Consider the following 20264-nt stretch of genomic DNA (forward strand, 5'->3'; position numbering starts at 1 on the left):
GTGACATGAAAGGATCCACTCAAAAAGTAAACAAATTTGTGCCTCCTGCCTTTAAGGTATGGCATCATTGCATTTAATTTTGCTATTTTTCCCCAAATGATAAAAAAAAAAAAAGAAAAAAGAAGAAGAAAAAGAAGATGAGTTTAATCATTTATTCTCTCTGTGAGTAGGAGAGGAAACCCCAAAGTAACAAGGAAACACAAGCTGGAAATGAAAGAGAGATCAACATTTATTTGCTAAGCCAGTGCAAATAATACAAGCTAGTAGCCACATGCCAGAGGTCAGACCTACAGCAAAACAAATTAAAAAATGGAGAGAAACCAGTGCCTAGTGCCGAGCGGCTTTGAAGACTTCATAGGTGAAAAAAAAGTCCCTGGGTCTTTTATGTTTTCCCTTTTACAAAAAAACACAACATGGGAGCCTGTGACTGTGAAACAATAATTAAAAACGCAATAGGATTAAAGTGATCAGTCGGAAGGACAACTCAGTGACAGAATCCTCGTGCGCCCGGCGTGGCACGGATGGGATGTGCAGAGGACTCTCCCCTGTGGCATAAATCTGTCACTGCACAGGGATTGCTTTGTACCGCAGCAAAGCCGGTATTGCCGGGCATAGAGGAGAAAACCGGTGGAAATGGAACTCGATGTAATCCTCTTTTCCTGTTAACTATTCCATATCCTACGTGGGTACCCACAGAAAAGTCATTTATGAAAGGGGAGGAGCAAGAAAAAAACAAGAGGAAAAAGAGTAATCTTTGCTGTGACTATACTCCGAACTGAAGCACACAGGAGACAGCATTTCTAAGCATGAATGCTTGGTAACATAAAAGGAAGTTGCATATGTAATTAACTCTTATCCAAAGACACCTAGTACAGAGGAAGCTCTGTGTTCATTGTGGAGGGTGCCCTGTCCCAAGCCACTTCCTTGGCCCCACGCTATCTCCATGCCGGTCACACACAGATACAAATCTTTGCCAGAAACAGAGAGGAAGTGTTGAACTTGTGATTTCCCACCACAAAGCCACTGTTCCAACACCTCCTTCTGAGGGCCAGCACTGAGCTGCCACGGCTGTGACCCTCCCAGCACTCTCTGCTGCTTCCTTTTCTGCTGGGCTTCAGGTGAACTGCTCCCCAGCAACTCCAGGGGATTATTTTATTGCAACTTTTCTGATTTGTATTCTACTACCACAAACCTTCTGCTTTTCTACACTAAAACTGCAATAATGTATTTTTATAGCCCTTCCAGACCAGCTGGAAGCACAGCTCCTTGTGCCATCCCACTTGGGTTGGGCTTTGGTAGAAGATGCTTCTACTCCCCTGTAGCCTCCTAACTAAAATTTCCACATACTCTATGAGATCCAAAAAATGCTTGCTGCTGCTGCTGCAGAGATCTCTGCTTAGATATTTTTTATCCCTGGAAGTGTCCAAGGCCAGGATGGATGGGGCTTGGAGCAACCTGGTCTCGGGGAAATTGTCCCTGGCCATGGCAGAGGGGTTGAACAAGGTGATCTTTAAGGTCCCTTTCAAGCCAAACCATTCCTTGTTTCTGTGATTTCCATCACACAGCAGCAATGTGGTGCTGTAGGGAGTGTTCATCACACGAAGTCCAAGCCCACCTGAGGCTCAGGACTGGCTGTGGCTACCTTAAAGTCCAGATTGGTGCTGAGTCATGAGTCTAGAGTTTGTATGTCCAAGGCCAGCTGCTCCCTCTAAGCAGGGACACCTCAGGAAACACAGCCCTTGGCTATCTGGGTGCTGCAATATTAGGGGTTGCTAAGTGGTCTCTGGGTGATGGACATATCCCCTATGGAAAAGTCAACATCAAACCATGATTTGCAGCTGGCAGACACCTTTCTGGAAGTTTCTGGCAGTGGAAATTAGGTAAGAAGGCTTTTAAATCCATTCATTTTTTCAGACTGGTAGCGGGGAGCAGGAATGAGGTGAAGGGAAGAGCCACAAGGCTTGTGTTTGTTGCAGTGTGCAGGATGTGGCCCTTGTGCCCTTCCCCTGCCACCCAGATGCTGGCTGGTGTTGGACCTCCAGGGCCCATCATTTCAGCCCAAAATCTCTGGGGTGGTCAGGAGAAGGGGCAGTTCCCAGTTTGTGGGGGCTGCACTGGGAGTCCGGGGCAGCTCCGGGCCTGGCTCAGCCACGGGGCACGGCGCAGAGCTGGAAGGGCTTGGGGCAGCGCGTGAGGCTGAGCGTGAAGGCGAAGGACAGCGCGGCCGCTGCCGGGGCCTGGAAGGTGAACTTCTGCAGCAGGGCTACGAAAAAGATGAAGAGCTCGGTCCTGGCGAGCTGCTCCCCGGGACAAGCCCTCTTGCCTGCAAAAGGAGCACAAATAACCTGGAGGAGTCCTGAGCGAGCTCCAGCCACCTCTGAGCCTCCTCTGGCCTGCGCTGCCTTGCACAGGCTGAGGCAGCTTTTCTTCCTGGAAAGGTTAGGTGGCAATGTTCACCCACACAATCTGCTCAAACCTTCCCCAGAAGTTTACTGCCGAGCAAACTGCGCCTGTTCCGAGAGGCAAAGAGCGGAAACAGTCTGAACAACCCAGTTACTCAACTTGTGCAAGAAGAAAAACCTTATTTTTTTTATCCCTCAATAACAAACTGATTTCCTTCCCACTCCGAGCAGCCACTATTAACTGTGACTGGGATTTTCACTGTGGGGATGGGCTGGAAGCTGGACAGGAGCAGTACCTCCTATTCTATAAGCAGTGTCTTGGGGAAAAAATAAAACCTCTGCAAAAAGAAAAGCTACCTGCCCATCCATCATCCTACCTGCAGAGAAGGGCAGAAAAGCCTCCCGCCTCCTGTACTGGCCGTTTTCCAGGAAATGTTCGGGATTAAAGGTGTCTGGAGTCTCCCACACGTTTTTGTCGAACATTATCGAAGTCAGGCTGGTCATCAGGGTGGTGCCCTGCGAGAGGTGGAGAAAAGGGGCGATTACGCGGAGGAGAGGAGCTGACGTGTTGTCAGACTGGGTTATTATTAGCTCTGTAAACTACACTGTTTTAAGGGCAAAACGTTTTGGTTTTTTTTTTTTTCCCCCTAAGCTACACAATTAAATGAGGGTGAAAGCCTGCAGGATTGTTCACTTGTGTGTGCCTTTACATATCGCTGAGTTTTGATCTGCACCCTGAGCTGCAGTAACAGGTGATGTTAATGCAAACCAACTTTAAATTGGTAGTACTGCATTCCCATAGGACCTTGAAGCAATTTAATCAAGTAATTTTCAATCAATTTGTTTAAATATATATATATTTTTTTAAAAAAAACTGATCTGGTTTATCTCCACATTCTCCTTCAGCAAGAGAAGTATTCTGATCAATGTGGAGGAAAATGCCTGGATTTTTTATTTGTCTCATTGCAACCAGTCATATAGAGGGGAGAGACCAGTTATATATAAATCCCATATTTGTTTTTGTAATTGCAGGGCAGTGTGTGTGCAACAACACCCACTACCTGCCTTTCATCAAGTGCTACTTTTAACAGATGATTTTTAATATTTTCTGGAATTAACAAACGCAAACTGTTTGCTTTCCTATGTTTCCTAACCCTCTATTCCCATAATGTGTGGAGGGTGTCTTTTGTAAAATTTAAGGCATAAACCTTTTAAAATTGGAAATTAGGGCCAACACCGTAAGGATCTCACAATTATCCTCTTTAAGGAGGTGAGACCCATGACAGTCCCACAGAATCCATCCAGAAGGCTTGTATTTCCTATATAATTGTGGTATTTCTATATGATCCTGCTGGATGGTTCCCCTCTAGGTGAGATTCGGGACTTGGGCCATGAAGACCCTGCTTTGGTGGGATGAAGGCTGGTGGAATGAAGGCTGGTAGGAAGAAGGCTGGTGGTCCCCACGCACTTTGGGCAGGTGGAAGCCAGCCAGGGTGGTGTCGCTGGTGGCCATGCGGGGCACCCCCAGTGGCACCACGTTGCCCATGCGCAGGACCTCGCTCAGCACGGCGCTGGTGTAGGGCATCTTCTCCTTGTCGGCCATCGACGGCTGCTGGCACTGCCCGACCACGGCGTCGATCTCCTGCTGAACTTTCTCTGTGGGGAGCAAAAAAAAATTCAAAATATCTCTCTTCATAGAATCTGTAAGGCTGGGCAAACTCTCTAAAATGATCGAGTCCAGCCGTTAACCCAACACTGCCAAACCACGTCCCCAAGTGCCACATCCACACTCCTTTTGAACATTTCCAGGGTGATTGCATGACTCCCCTGGGCAGCTTGTTCCAGGGCTGGACAACCTTTTCAATGAAGAAATTTTCCCTAATATCCAACCTAAACCATCCCTGGCACGACTTGAGGCCATTTCCCCTTGTCCTATCACTTGTTCCTTGGTAGAAGAGACCTACCCCCACCTGGTTGCACCCTCCTTTCAGGGAGTTGTAGAGTGTGAGAAGGTCCCCCCAAGCCTCCTTTTTTGCTGTGCTAAACACTCCCAGTTCCCTCAACCGCTCCTCGTAAGACTTGTCTTCAGAAGGTTCCCAATAAGATACCTGGGGCACAGGCAGATCCAAGATGTGGCAGAGCTGGGATAACTCTGTTTCCTGAGTTTCCCTTGCCTAGTTTTGGGCTAAGCAAAGGACCCCTCAGTGGCCCTACCCTGAATGTGGGGGTACGCGGCCATGTAGAGCAGAGCCCAGCGGATGGCGGTCGCCGTTGTCTCAGTCCCAGTTAAGAACAGGTCCAAGGTGGAGCACAGCAGGTTTTCCTCGTGGAAATAGGAGCTGGTGTCACCCTTAAACTTGGAGGGAGAACATGGCAATGAAAACTCTTACTGTGGAGGGGATGGTTTCAAAAACCCAATCCTAAATCACCTGTGTGTAACTGAAGTCCTGCTGCTCCTTTTTTATCTACCCTCAGGCTTGGAAATTTCCAGCCTTTACTTTCACTGGATTTCAAGCCCTGAGGACTGTTTTGAAAGACACCCTGGTTGCTGTAGAGCGGCTCTTGAAAGCAGGTAGCATTTTTAAATGTCAAGTTTCACAATAGCAAACACAGGCCTGCGAGCGCTCATAGAAACATGAACATGTTCCCTGAGAGTCCTCCTACGCCGTGTGACAGAACGAAAAAGGGAAGAAGACAAAGTGTAAATCCTTTCAAACAGAAAAAAAAAGAAAAATCTGTGTGTTTTCAAAGTGATCAGGCTTCTGCTGCTGCTAAAGTTTGATGTGGCAGAGGTAGGGAGGGGAAGGCAACGTGTGAGGCAAGAGCTCCCCTGACAAAACAGCCTTGAGTCTTCTTTGCTCACTCTGTGGGTTAATCCTTAGGTGGTTTGAGGTGTTTCCATCCTACCTTTTCTATTTCCTTCAGGTAACAGTCAATATAATCTCCTGCCTCCGACTGGTCCAAATCCTCCTTGTGCTTTGCGATCATGCCTTTCACAAAATATTGAAGTTTCTCCCAGTGCCTGAAGATTTTCCTGAAGGGTCCTGGCAACCATCTCATGATCCAAGGAAAAGCATTATAAAGCTGGTGAGAAATCAAACAGAGCAAAAGAGCATTTCTTGAGTTAGAAAAGAGCAAGTATTGTAGTTGAGAGGATGGGACAATTGATTAATTCTGCTTGCTACCAGGAAAAAAAAGTCAGTTTTGCTACAGTGGTCCAGTTTGTACAAACTTACTTACACAGGTGTAAATGAGGGCAAACAAGATAAGAATTGGACAGATGTTTTCTGCTGATAAAGTTCTTAAATACTGAGTGGCCAAAGCTGCCCCCTAATGTAAGGTGGCCACAGGTGAGGTGGATGCAGATGAGCCCCTTAGTGTGTCCCCATGGAGGGGACAGAGATCAGACCTGACCCATGGTGTGTGGCCATGCAGAAAATACATCACCAAATCCATCTATTTTGGTTCTAAACCTGGAATCTCAATTTTTTCATTAAAAAGTTATTTGAGAAACTTGTTGAGATATGGGTGAAGGAAAAGATAGGAATTTTCACTGTGTTACTAATTCTCCTTTTGGTAGAAACAGATACTTTAAAGATTTTCCCATTGTTTTTTGGTTATGTCAGGAATAAGATTGGTTTTACAATTGTGTAGTGGTTTTTTTTCTCCATGTGCCCCAATATTTCCTTACTTTCCTGATGGACTTTGTGCATAAATCCCATCTAATGTAATACAATTCTCATGGTCATTTTCCTTTAAACGTGACTTTTTTTTCTACAGGAAAAGGCAGATTATATCAGTGCCTTAGAAACCCCAGTTTCTGAGCTGTTACATGCAGCTGAAGCTGGAAAAGCATCCAAGTGGCTTTACCTGGCCCCAGAAACTTCCGATGAGCAGCAGCGTTTCAGCCAGGGAGTGCAGCAGTTCCTGGAAACGGTTGTCATGGTAGTCAAAGCGGTTCCCAAAAGTGATGGAACAGATGATATTTGAAACAGCACTATTAATTTTGTAGTGGGGGTCAAATGGTTGTCCTGGAGGAAACAAAAGGAAAGGAAACTGCCTGAAGGGATGTCGTGGCCAGGTGGGGGTTGGTCCTTTCTCCCAAGGAACAAGGGACAGGACAAGAGGAAACAGCCTCAAGTTGTTCCAGAGGAGATTTTGATTGGATATGAGGGGAAATTTCTTCATTTGAAAGGATGGCAAGGCTTTGGAAGGGGCTGCCCAGGGCAGTGGTGGAGTCACCATTCCTGGAAGTGTTTGAAAGACACGTGGATGTGGCACCTGGGGACATGGTTTAGTGGTGAATGTGGCAGTGCTGGGTTAATGATTGGACTCAATGAACTTAAGGATATTTTCCAACATAAATCTCTCCATGATTCTGTGATTCTAAAGACAGCTTTCATTCTTTTTTCCTGTACAGTCTCAGTCAAAATCATTTTCTTTACCAGATCCACAGTTGTGAACCAGGGTGAGACCTTGCCTGTGTCTCACCCATGGTGGTGCTCAGGTTTCACCCCATGTCCTGGGGTACCCACCACCCCCATCACCTCCAGTATCCCACTGGAGCCTGGGCACTATGGGCCAGGACATCCCATCCTGTGTCCAGCCCAGGCTGCTGGCAGACAGTGACATTATCACTGAGCTGCCCAAGCAGGGTCTGAAGCATTTTCCAGGGAAAACAACCAGCAACGTGCCATGCTGTGGCTGTCGACTTTGCCCGCTCCAACATGTGTTTGGTGCCAATTTTAAATGCCAGGAGATGGTCCCTCAAAGTTTAGCCCAGGGCAGGGAGCCCAGGACTAACCACACTGCAAAAATACCATTGCCCTGGGGCTTTAGTTGTCCACCACGAAGAAATCAAGGAAGGAGAGTGGGGAGAGGGTTGCTGATCTCTGTGCCCACCTGTAAACCCTAGCAATAGCTCATGTGGCCCATAGAGCACAATTATAAAGTGAAGTGTGATGTGATGCTCGTCACCTCTGTCTTCCCTGGGAGAGCTACTGAGCAGAGACTTTCATCTCCTCAAGCACATTTCAGCAGCCTGGAGAGCCACTTGCTGTGACAAGAGACTGATCTCAGTGACAAGCCCAGTCCAGCCCCAAGCTGCTGTTGAGCATCACTTTGAAATGCAAGGCACTCCTCGCAGGACTGCTGATCTCTTCACTCTTCAAGAAAGTAATTAAACCGGGCTGGTGCTCAGATATTAGAGTGATGGACATGATCACTATTTGTCATTACTAATGGGAAGAAAGGCCCAAACCAGCAGCTTAATTAGTTTATTGATCAGGACTATAGAAGACTATAATCAATTGGCAACATGGAGTATTTGGCCTGTTCAGTGCAACAGCAATTAAAATGGAGCAAGTTTAGTATATAATTTCACAATTCCTTTTTAGATCTTTCTTGTGTACTATATATAGCTCCATAGAATTAGCTCAACCCCATCTGCTTCTATTTAAAGCTGAAGTGCAACATCACCCATGTACCAACATACAAATTATTCTTACTAATATCCCTCTGGCAGTTTTTAAAAGCTGGACCATAAAAGAGCAAGGCACATGCTTCATCTGTGTGTGATACAAAAGGAAAGCCTGACTAAACAAGTTTTAAAATACTTTGCCAAACCAAGGACAAGCAGAGGTTAACTAAGCCTCTGAGTGGAAGTGCCTGATAGCAGGAGAGCTGCATTTATTCCTTCCAGAATGCACGAGACACTTCCTCAGCCATATAAACACGTTTTAATAACCACCTAGTATATATATACTTAATATTAATAAGGAAGAACTAAAATAGGAGGCCTGAGGTCTAAAATAAATGCTAAAAGGCAGAATCTGGAAGTGTAAGATAGAGATTTGAGCTATTGAAGAAATGTTTTGCACGTTTGGAGCTGTGTTGGGGTAAGAGTTTTCCTTCTCATCATTCATTTAGCTGGAAGCTCTGAGCATGGTGCTGTGCATTAACCCCCCACCTTTCTCTTCCTCAATCGTCTCCACGAGGTATCGGCTCTCCTCTTGCACTTTTTCCTCAAAATTTACTGCAAGGCTTTTCAGTGTTGCTAAAACAAACTTTCTCTGCTGCCTCCATATGTGCCCGTTCGATGATATGAGCCCTGTAGGTGGAAAAAACAGGTGAACAATCCTCTCTGTGGGTCATTTGTGAGTGTTAGGATTCAGAAACAGCCATTCTTTGTGGACAAAAACCCCAAACCAAGGCAAACAAAGCTTGTGGATGTGGAAAAGGCTATGGCTTTTCCTGGGAATTAAAATTCAAGAGTAATTGGCTTATGCTAAAGATCTAGCTTTATGGATTTGCTTTAATCTGCTACTTTGTCACTTTGCGTGGGAAAAAAAGGTGTAAGCCAAAATACTCTGAGTACTATCACACTGTTGGCAGAGCTGCAGGCAGGAGCACCCCGTCTCTGGAGCTGTGTGCAACCCAGGGAGGAAAAGTAAAGGAGAAATGAAAACCAAGGGGAAACTCTGCAATCATACAGATTGCTGGGCAGCTTGCATTTATTTCTCCTCTTCCATTAAAATCTGGTTTTGAGCCCATCCTCACCCCTAAATCTCAGAGAGATTAAAACATACCCCCGTGAGATTATTAGTCTGAATTCAATTCTTTCCTTCCCCTGTGCAAGGTTTTACAGGTGTAGTTCACAAGGGTTGAATTCAACCTGTTTCTTTCACTCTAACTGTTATCATTCCAAAGAGATCTAAGTTTTGTCCCAAAATTCTGGTAGCTGTGCTTACCAAAGCCTCTGAATATTTCTTGGAGGAGTGGAATATTTGGCCGATCAGCAAATATTTCAGCCTGGTGCACAAGAGCTTCTCTCACCGTCTGGTACCCATTGACCACCACGAATGTCAGACTTCCAAACTGCACGCTGAAAATGTTCCCGTACCGACCCGTAAGCTGAAAGAGAGTCCATTGTCCTCTGAGAACAAGAAGATGGGGATTTTCAAAACTCACCCTGCCAAGACCTTGAGCAGGGACATCTAGCTTTGAATTTAACCCTGCTTGAAGCAAAGGGACTAGAGAAACCCAAACCCAAGTGTGCAGGTCCCATCCAATCTAAACCGTTCCGTGAAGACTGGAGAAGGCATAAAAGGGGCTGGAGAGCTGTAGGGTGGGAGAGATGGTTTGCTTATATTTGTTATCTTGTGTGACCTGGGTTTTACCAAGTGTTTACATCAGTTTGGCTTGTAACAAGGACGTGACTTGCTTTGGAACTGGTGGGCGTCTGCTTTGTCCCACCACCTGGGTCACCACACTCAGGCTCTTCCTGGTGAGGGCAAAACACGACAAATTACCCCTTTCATCAACTTTGTGTCTAGAGCAGTGTGGTTTCTTCTCCAGCTCTCCCATTTAGACAGGAGCTCTAACTGTTTATGGCTAGAAACGTACTTCGAATTTTAAGCCTGACTGCATTTATGGCCAAATTACAGCCATTTTCCTTGCATGGACTTTGCTGTCATTAGTGTCTCCTCTGAGAGGTGTAAGAGTAAAGTGGGATCATATCTCCTCTCTGTCAAGGAGCTCATCCTCTTCTTAGAATGAATCTACATGAAAGGACACACAGAGTCACCCCAAACTGCTGTGGTGACTCATGAAACCAGCCTGGGACCAAATGGGTGTCTCAGGCATTGTGTGCTTGTAAATGAATGGGATTAATTTTCTTAATAACTGTCTGTATTGACAAAATATCCTGAACTCACTGCCTCAGCCTTCCCCAAGGATTCCCTTAGAGACCACCTGTGCTGATGGCCTGAGAACACCCAGGGTAGACAGGCTGGTGTCAGCCTGCTGAGCCAAAGCAGGAGACAAATGGTCACCAGAAAGGATTTTTGCAGCCAGCATGCCAGAACTTCTTCCACCTTTTCAGAGGGTAATACTCAGCATGTATAAAATCTCTCTTTTTGGCTCTGGTGGGAGTCAAAGCTGTGGAAACCTTTCTAGAGAGATCACTGCCTCTTTCTGCAACACAGAAGAAACCACAGAACATAACTCAAGATTTTAAATGTTTCTTTCAGATGTGATGGGGTGAATCATTGGCCTCTGAGCAAGGACAATGACAGGACAATTTCCAGAGGTGATCTTCACAGTCCAAACAGTTCATTTCTCACACAGCTCTTTTCACCTCTCCCCCAGCCTGGTCCAGCTCTTCAGAGCCCTTTGTGGACTCCAGAAGGAAATGGTCACAGTCAGATGGGAAGAAAAGAGGGAACATGTAGGTCTACCTCTGTTATGGATTTCTTTCCCATTGGACCTTCCTACTCCCCTGGAAGAGGAGGTGATAGTGAGAGATAAAACCAAGAAGGGTCATCTACCTTATGTGGTTATTATATACCTAGTTCTGCCTGAGAGTGCCCTTGCTGCTTCACAGTGTGGTGACAAGAGTCATGGAAGGGTAAGATGTTAGTAGGGAAAATGTCCATGGAGCTCTTACCTTCTGCAGTGCGAGATGGAGGGGCTGCTTAAAGTCCACAAAGGTTCCCACGAGAGGAAAGAGCTGCGGCCCTGGAGGGAAATTCCTGGGTCGTCTCTTTTTCACAAGGTCAATAATCAAAAGAAAAATGACCAGAACCACCAAGAGCATCCGACCATTCAGCTTTTCCAAGAGAGAAACCAAATCAGGCCAAAACTGAAGTTCCATCTTGGCTGATAAACTCGCAGGTTTTCATCCCAGGAAGGGACTTGATTCTGGTGTTACATTTGCTAAAACAGGAGTAAGAAAGGACTGGAGAAGAAGCAAAAAAAGCTAAAATGCTGATAGCTGACTGGGGACAGAAGCTGCTTTTCCATGTGCAGCTGCTGCCACACCACCTGCTGAATAACTAACTTTAAACACCAGGATCTCCAACCCCAAAACCTCACAACATTTGGACCAACAAAAGCAATCTTGCAAACCTTTAGCTTTACATCTCTGTCAACTCCCTAATTTTCTTATGGAAGAGCATTCCTCCCTTTTTCCCTGAACAAGGGGCTCCTTTATATGGACACCCCACTGGGATTATCGGCATGGCAAACATTCGAGGTGAGGTGAAAGCAGCTTATGGGCTGATTACATGTGGTGGGCATCGTGCAGTTTCAGGGATGGTGAGGCATCTGAGGTGATGGACATCACACAAGTGGCTGAGGGGCTGATCCTGTTAAGTGCTAAGCACCATCTGCAAAGGGCTGGGTGCCTTCAGCATCCACCAAAGCCTTCCTGGCTTTGCCAGAGCTGTCAGGGGAGGTTGAGACAAGGCAAACACTGTGGGGGCCCAGGGCTCTCCCAGCCACACAAATGAGAGTTAAAGGAGCTTAATTTCGAGAGTGAGAACATAGGCTCATGTGCTTGCCATGAGATTGGAACTCATGCATTTAAATCTCCTGGGTTTTCCCAAAATCTCCTTTGAATAAAGCTTCATGTTGTCCTGGGGGAAGGCTGCAGTGGACTGACAGTGACCTCTGTGACTCGGAATCAATCTCGGGTCACCTGCTGATACTTAGCTACAACTTGGTTCCAGCTCTCTTTTTCTTCCTTTTTTTTTCCTTTTAAGAAATTTACTTTGCAAACAATCTAAATTTATATCAAAGCAAAACTGTAAATAATGAGTTTTCAGATTATTTGCCTAGAACTTACTGTGAGAAATTCTGAAGGATGGTCAATTTTTACTGTCACAGAATCCTATGATGGTTTGGTTTGAAAGGGAACTTAAAGATGGTCTGGTTCCAACCTCCTGTCATGGGCAGGGATGCTGTGTCTTCAGCTTTAAAGAAAGCTTTAATTTTTCAGGAAAGAAGTGCAGATTTTCATAGGAAACAATAATTGGGGAAAAAAATCTGGTATTCTCTAGTCTATCACCATTTCAAGAAGCTTTGCTGCCCATGTCTTTCATTACCTTAGAAACACAGACAGGCTGTCTGACAGACCTGCACCTCAGCCACGGCAGGAGTCTTTTTTAGGGGCAATAGTTATCCACAACCCAACCCTTCTTGCTTTGAAATATTATTTACAAGTTCCTGGATGGGGTCAGGCAGCAAACGGGGAGTAGTAATGGGAGAAACATCTCACATCACTTGTGTATAAAGCGTATTTGATTTTACATGTCCCCATTGCACAGCTGTGAGCAGCAGTGGTTGGATGTGCTTTGCTTCTCCTCATGCTGGCGCACTCACGGTGCTCCTGCACCATTTGCATCCACGCACCTCTTCCAGCCTTCCTGGTGTGGCAAGCCAAGCCTGGCTTACCAGAGGCTAAATCAGGATAGCAGGCTCGTGCTCCTCATCCTGGCACCGGGCAGATGACTCGGTTGGTGGAGGTGTCAGCCTACAGCACGCTCAGAGGGACTGTGATGATAAGGCGTCAACTTCTGCTAGCCCAGTTTCACTCCTCTGTTCCTCGCTGTGCCATATGATTTGTCAGCATGCACAGAGTGCAGATCCCTCTACCACTTGTGGCTGCTGTGAATCGGGCTACGTGCAAAGCCAAGGTGTTAATGTGTTCTTCTGGGTGGTGTTGTGGGGGTGGGTGCATCGTGGTTGACAGGAGAAATGTTATTTTTAGCAGGAGGAGCACATTTTGCATGTACTCACATGTGTCTTGTCAGTCAGAAACCTCAAGTCTATTCCTTTGCCTTGAAGCTTCACATGTCCAAGTGCATCCCCTCACAAAGTTCTTAACATGCCAGATTTACTAAGAATTAGGGAAGAGTCTTCCAGTATTACCAGGGCTCTCCTAACCTTGGCAGACAATAACACCAGCATGTTGTCAAACTGTGACGATGCTATTTTAGGTCCCAGGCTTTAATCAACCCAGTTCTCAGCACGTAGTGATGTGCAAATCCCCAAAGCACCGAGGAAGTCACGTCGCTGTGGCACATGGGCAATGTTGTTGGACAACTCCAGTCTCTGCAGTGTTGACAAGATCCTTATCTGTAAGATCCTGGTCACCTGCAGGATGAACCTGTTCCTCTGGTCAGCACCATGAATGCTGGAACATTGATCTTCTGCAGATCAAATTACCCAAATTTGAATTTGTAAGAGGATGCGCACCCACACATCTAGTAGGATGTAGACCCACCTCCCCCCAGTTTCTCCCTGAATACCTCCCCTGACCCCAGTTCACAGCTTTTGACCACCTCACCTGAGCTCAAGGATACCACGTAGATAAATTGTGCCATATTGCATGGACACACAGGCATCACTGCCTGAATATTAAGGCATCTTGAACAGCCAACAGACAGAAATTGGCCCATATGCTTTGTACCTTCTTCCCTGGCTAGATGTCTAACTGTGTGCAGAAGGTTTTGAAACACAAAGAGAAACATTCTGTTAAAAATGCAATTACCATTTGTTTTTCAAGATATAGTATCCCATTATTTTTTCCAGAGAAGTGAAATTCAATAAGGTTACAACAGAATGTAGTCCAACAGTTACCGTACTTTCAGAGCATTATTTAAGCTACAGAATTTCTTAATGATTAGAAACATATGTAGGAAAATTCACATGCAAAATGAGAATGACTGGAGACAATTTTCCCCCAAAACACTTTTTTTCAGGCAAGTAACAGCTCATCCACCACTGTTGTTCCATCCATCACTTTGGAGGTGTGAGACTCCCACCCACCTGGGGAGCCGCGTGCTCAGGTCACGTCAACAAACAGGCTCCAGCGAAGTCCAAGGACCCATCCTGATTTCCAACAAGGAATATTTTGCTGTTTCTCTCCTCTTTATGTCAGACCCAAGGAAGTGGGGCCATTTTCACCACAGCAAGCTCTTGAATAGCAGCGACCACCCCGATGTCTGTCTTAAGGCCACGTCCCAGAAGGTTTTCACGCAGGTGCAGCTGCTGTTTCATGGCCCAGCCCAGGTGAGTCTTCATGAACCTGGAGTCAATGACAACTTTGGACACTCATTTCCTTTCAGGGTTTACTTTACTGGATCAAATGAAATCTACAGGAGACTTGTAATTTCAGAAAACCAGGAATGGAGAGTGCTGGGGCACCCAAACCTGCTGGAGTAAACTCAGGGAAGACATGGTTGAACTCACTTCTTAGGCTGAAGTCCCCCACTTCGGGTGATTTCACTGGGACGTAAGGGCTCCCATACATCCAAGACTTTGACTTCATTGCCCAGAATCAGGAAGCCAAGTCCATATTTACTGCTCTGTACGTGTGGTGAACACTAAAGTGCCTCCAATTTTGCATCTTCTCTCTCTCCTCCCTCACCCAGACTAGGTGCAAGTAGTCTCTAGGTTTTCCTGGGACCACAGACCTCTCACCCGTAGTCTCCTGACCACAAAAACATTTCAGTGCTCATTAGAGCTGTAAGGCAGGGAGCTGTCACCAGCAAACTGAGGCATTATGAACCTAAACCAAGTGGTGTGAGCAGACCTACAGTGTCCAGCTGTGCCATCTGGGAAGGATCCCAGAAGATGGGATGCTCAGTCCCCTTCTGTAACAGTCCAAAACGTCCCTTTTCTGCTGTAGAAGCCAGTTGTGAAGGGATTACATTCAGATTTGTCAGCCAGATAATCAAATGAAAGTAGCAGAAAGCACTGCAGGGAGCCTTCCCTGTGTCTCCCGACCCTGGATCACCCCTGGGTTTTTGGTCCAAAATTTTATTCCCTTCGCATGCGGGAGCCGCGTCGCCGTTGCCAGCGCCGCCCCGCAGGCACATCGCGTACGGAGGCACCGAGTCGGATTTGGGGGTGCCGGGTGCTTCCCCCCGAGGGGCCGCGCCCGCGGCAGCGCCAGAGGCAGCGCCCACCCTCCCCCTGGCACGGCTCTCCCACCGTCTGCCGCAACCTGGCAGCGCCGGGGCTGCAACCCCGGCTGTTCCGCATCCTCCAGCTCTCCGTAAACCTCCGGAACAGTCTCCCGTCTAAGGCGCACCTTTTCAGAATTCACAGAGAAGAGTACAGTCACATATTCCTCTCAAAGCCACAAGGACTTGACTAGAGCTAAAATGTCATTTATGTACATATCACAAGCGTTTTTCTAGGCACAGATGTCTTTCTGGTGCCAATATGCTGTTTATGTACTTATCTGTCACAAGCACATGTCTACATACATATGCCCTGCTGGCAGAGGCACAGAGCATTTTGAAACTCTTATTAGACTGCTAATGAATAATACGCATACAAAGGAGAAAACAGAAGGTGGGTCTATCAGGAACAGCCTCTTTCTTAACTACCTTTTAATTGTAGGAGAGGAAGAAAAGAGATGAATTTTGATATGTTGGCATCTGTGAAGGCCTGCTTAGCAACATACAACGCCATCATTTTAAAAGTGGGTTTTTCACAGGTTTGGGTATTTTGGGGGGAGGGGAGGATTTTTTTTTTCCCTCAAAAAAAAAAAACCCACAAAATTTTGACACTGAGAGTATTGCAAATCCTGGTGCCAATGATGTATGATAGTGTGATTGTCACCATGGAATGCTGAAAAGCTCGAGCAGCTGTTTGGCATATTGACAGTGCGAATTCGGAGCGTTTTAAATGCAAATGACAGTATTCAATTGATCGCAGGAAAACAATGGGTCATAGCCTTACCTTTCCTTGGCTATGCTCTGAATAATCAGGCTGCAAATCCATGCACAATAGGGATATTGTACACGTTCTGGGGATTTTGTTCCCCGCGTTCATGGGGGTCGATATGATGCTTCTTTTGGGCAGAGCTGAAATAGAGGCACCGCTGAACTGTCCCAGGCACCTCGTGGGGGTGAGGTGGGGAAAAGGGCATAATTTGCTCCAAATCCACCACGTCCTAAGTGTCAGCCTGTTTTTCTTCACTTCTATCCTTTCCTGCTTGCTCTTTAATCATTCCCAAGGGTGGCTGGCTTTCTGCCTGACTTGTCTCCATTATACCCTGCTGCAATCAATATGGCAAGCAGAAATCAGCAGGAGAAGGCATGTTCTGCTCCCAGTGAGAGCCAGTGGGAGGGAAGTAGATCAGGCCAGCCAGCTGCAACCCCAGCCCGGCAGGCGAGGCGAAACCCAGCCGAAAAAAGCTGCCGCCGGACGGCTGGGTCCTGTTTCCTTCGTGGTGCCCCCTGCCCGGCAGCAAGCAGCAGGTAAAGGTCTTCCTCCTTCCCCCAGCCCTGGGAGGGCAGGCAGGAAAACCTGGCCCCGGTAAAATTTACACTGAAAGCCGATTTATTTATTTATTTATTTATTTATTTATTGGAAAGAAAAAGAAGGGTCTTTCCAAAGCAGAAAAGTCCAGGAATGGGGGAGCCACACTCTCACTTGAGCAAGTCTGTTACATACAGACACTGGTGAGTGCTTGGTGGTTCAGGTGGGTTCACACTGGCTTAGGTCTCCAAGGTTGGCCATGGCAGGTTGAAGGCTGCCACTGCCACTCTTGAGTACCTCTAGCTATAGATTTTTGGTTTTAAAACCACATTTCTTTGAAGACAAGTTAAAACACATGCAGGAGTGGTGTGGATGAGGACATCACTCAGACAGGGCTCTCTGCCCATGGCTTTACCTTACCACGTACATATATGACATCTGCCTCCAAGACTTTTAGCTCGGTGAATTTCTCCCCTTTCCTTAATTTGTAAGCCTGAAAGGGCTATTCAGGGTCCATTCCCTTATTTCGATCCCCTGATTGCATCTAAATTGTACCAGTGAGCAGAGCCTTCCTGCCTCCTGTGCTTCCATCCACCCTTCTGGTGTTTCAGTCTTACGCACTTTGGGTCAAGCACTGATTTTGGATCTCCTTGATCCATGGGTTGTGTGCTCTGAGACATTTCTGAGTGTTTCTGCAATGCAACCACTGTACAAACAGCTTCACAGTTGCCAGAGCACTTGCTGAGATGTCTGCAAGATATCCATGATCAGATTTACACCCGGGATCAGGAGGGTGAGTGGAACATCACAAATGGCTGATGCTCTTGTGCTGTCTACATGTGGGATCCATGTTTCCTTGCACCAGAAACTGGCGTCTCCAGGGAATCTGACAATTACAAAAAGTTCTATTTTATAAAGGGGAGGTTCATGAGGCACTGGGGTTGGAGACCGCACGGATAATATCATCCATTTATGGAGTCTTGTTAGAAGGCTCCACAAGTTCTTCAGGCTTTCCCAATCTTGCCCAGCAATCCCAGATGCCCATTCTGCCTAGGTACAGAAATCAAGGGACTGTCCAGCTAAATGACACCTATTTCAGCATCCAGCCTTTCAGTCTCTGATGGAAGGCAACGAATAAAAAACCCCAGCATCATTATTACCTATGCCTTCCTAAGATAAATCTGTTTACCTGTAAAACAGATGCATTAAAAACCAATCAGCCAATGGAAATAATTAGTTACAGCGTAGGCATGTGATTTGCTCAGCCTCTGGAACGGGGTAATATCTTGCTTAGCTTGAACTCCTTGCTGATGGATGCTTGGTGAAAGGTCTTGGAGACGATGTACTCAGCTAAACGCTGGGGAGACAGAAAATGATTACTACAGAGAGACATTGCTCAAGTCAGCTCCGCAAGAAATTCATCACCAGCAGCATTGGCACCACACATGAGCAGCAGCGTATGGAAACTGAGCTGTAAAAAGTAACAAAATCAGTGAACTAAGAGAATATTGCATACCGTGAACGTGAGGGAATGCGTCGTTTCCCAGAGGGAGAAACGTTCCTATTTAGCAGGCTTTTGTTTTGTTACAGGAAACGCTTGGATGGGGGGATTTAGCTGTGAACACAGAGCCTTTGTTTTCTGGGAACAAAGGGAACCAAACCGACACAGGTTGGTAATGGATAAACTTTCTATGCTGAGCTCGTAGGTAAAGCCTTGGGCTTGGTACAAAACGCGCAGGACTCGCTTCTTGTGCCTAAAATCCCGTGGCCCAAACAGCTGCCTTTGGAGGTAAATTTATAGCTCCTTTCTGCTTAGTGGCCACAAGACCGCCCTAAAATAAAGCACCACCAAGACCAAGAGGAGGGGCTGCTGCAAAAGGCTGCTCCCCCCTCCCCAACACGTCTTAGCAAGATGGTCTTGGTAAACCTTTAGAAGATATCACCGTTGTCTTTAGTCTGGAAAGCCAGTGCTGTGAGACCTCCTGGGAAAATCCTTCTGCGTGGAAACTGGGAATTGGGGTCTCCTGTGCGCCAAAGGCTTCCTGTGAGCCCTTTTACCTGAAAGGTGGAGCACAGCAGTCTTCAAAGGCTCACGAACACCCGACAACATGACAAAAGCCCTCGTTGTTTACAAGCAGCTTAGCACATCTGGAACGAGAGAGAAGATGCCTTGTCTTCAGCTAAATGAAGGGACTGATCTCATCCTACCAGGAGGAGAAGGGCAACAATAAAACAATTCCACAAGCGTCCCTTGCGATGACAGGACCAGTAGACTTTTTCCAATCTTGCTGGCAAACAGTAGAAGGCAAAATCTTGCGGAGACAGAAGGAATAAAAACAAAATGTCTTGCAGGAGGCTAGAAAACTTTTCCAAAGCATTTTCCTTTAAACTTAACCACATGATTTGCAAGCTTATTATTAGTTCCCCCCATCCCTTACATAAAAAGAGAAATTTTAAAAAGTGTAGATTAACACATTTTTTGGATATATTCCAAGCTCTCAATTCCTCTGCTTAAAGGATTATTTTGACAAATCAAAACTCACTTTTTGGGTGGCCTGGAGAGACCCAAATTTGCTCTCTCTCCATAGCAGAAATGATCCTTTCTCAGAGGGTGCTTACTTGTGCATCTCAGACAAATACAGAGGCAAATCCAGTCCAGCTTTTGATTGAACTGTAGTACAATATTGGCTGCTGATTCCAGGGAATTTTTTCCAGATTGGTCAGGCTGGGGATTGCATTGGGTACCTTAATGTCTACCTAGTCAGTACTCAGGAGGTACTAGAGGTTCTTCAGTGAAAGCAGAGCCTTGGGAGGTGCCAAGACCATCTTCACCTGGGTCATGAGAGCAGAAAATGCTCCTGAGCAGGTGCTGACTGACATTGTGGTGGAGGGCACGAGAGCTGGGCTGTCTGCTAGAACTGCCCTGGTGTCACCCACCTTCGTGGTACCCAGCTGGACACCAGAATGCCAGATCCCTGGGATCTGCTGCCTTTCTCACTGGGATGTGGCTGCAGCTCATGGTCTAGCCCTGCCAGAGTGATCACCCTGCAACTGCCAAGAATTCCTGGTGGCCTTAAAGCGTAACAAGCGCATTGAAGGATTACAATGCATATTGGAAAGGTAAATGGATTAGCAAAAAAAGTGCCCAGAAAAGTTCAGAGAGGCAGTTTGTGAACCAACCAAACCACTGTGAAAGAAACAATTGTCCTGGAATAGAAAAAAGAGCAATATAAATAAATAAATATATAACTATATATACATATTCACTTAAAGGCAATCTTCGTAAACAGGTTGAACAAGACTATGAGGCTGGAGGAACAGATGGGAAGATGGAACAAACAGATGGAAAAACTCTATTTCCGAAAAAGAAAATAATCTATTTGTAAAGCTATAACTACTCTGAATGAATGTTTCAATGTTAGGAAGCTGAGGCATCAGAAAATTTATAACAAGGCCATAAATTCATCTGAGATCAGTAGGATGGCAGGTCTTTTAGACAGGTGAATAAGGTGCTTCCCAAACAGCCATGTACATTATTTATCCATACTTAATGCCACCATCCTCAGGGATACGTTGCTCCCCTTTAAAGCTATATCTTATTCACTCTACAGTTAAAAATTACCTTTCATCTTTTCATTAACCATAGCTGGCTAATATATTTAAAGAAAAGGAGCAAGTTCACCTTGCTTTCTGCCATCTAATCACAGGGAAAAAATGGGCCTGAGCTCACCAGCACCAGTAGAAAAGTCCTACAGACAGGAAGGGGAGAAGGAGTGAGCACCATGGCTCAGTTCTCCAGCTTGATGG

The 20264-nt window shown here is 46.1% G+C and overlaps 1 protein-coding gene across 1 annotated transcript; it reads right to left on the minus strand.

Annotated features, from left to right (window-relative positions):
- Positions 1 to 1462: 1462 nt before the first annotated feature.
- On the minus strand, positions 1463 to 11389 carry LOC116447808 (cytochrome P450 2J2-like). The gene is made up of 9 exons (XM_032117387.1): positions 10849 to 11389; positions 9152 to 9314; positions 8371 to 8511; positions 6273 to 6433; positions 5310 to 5486; positions 4617 to 4758; positions 3871 to 4058; positions 2780 to 2918; positions 1463 to 2323 (listed from the first exon to the last, which is right to left on the minus strand). The coding sequence occupies exons 1-9, from the start codon at positions 11053 to 11055 to the stop codon at positions 2145 to 2147; spliced, it is 1497 nt and encodes a 498-aa protein (XP_031973278.1). The 5' UTR covers positions 11056 to 11389; the 3' UTR covers positions 1463 to 2144.
- Positions 11390 to 20264: the final 8875 nt, after the last annotated feature.

This window comes from Corvus moneduloides, chromosome 9 (assembly GCF_009650955.1).
Source record: "Corvus moneduloides isolate bCorMon1 chromosome 9, bCorMon1.pri, whole genome shotgun sequence".
NCBI lineage: Eukaryota > Metazoa > Chordata > Aves > Passeriformes > Corvidae > Corvus > Corvus moneduloides.

Bases quoted from the DNA above. Each gene is read 5' to 3' on its own strand.
- LOC116447808 (XM_032117387.1), bottom strand. From the start codon at position 11,055: ATGGAACTTCAGTTTTGGCCTGATTTGGTTTCTCTCTTGGAAAAGCTG. The intron at 9,315-10,848 runs GTAAGAGCTCCA...ACTCTCTTTCAG, and splicing joins TCCATCTCGCACTGCAGAAG to CTTACGGGTCGGTACGGGAA. The intron at 8,512-9,151 runs GTAAGCACAGCT...TTCCACCTACAG, and splicing joins AGAAATATTCAGAGGCTTTG to GGCTCATATCATCGAACGGG.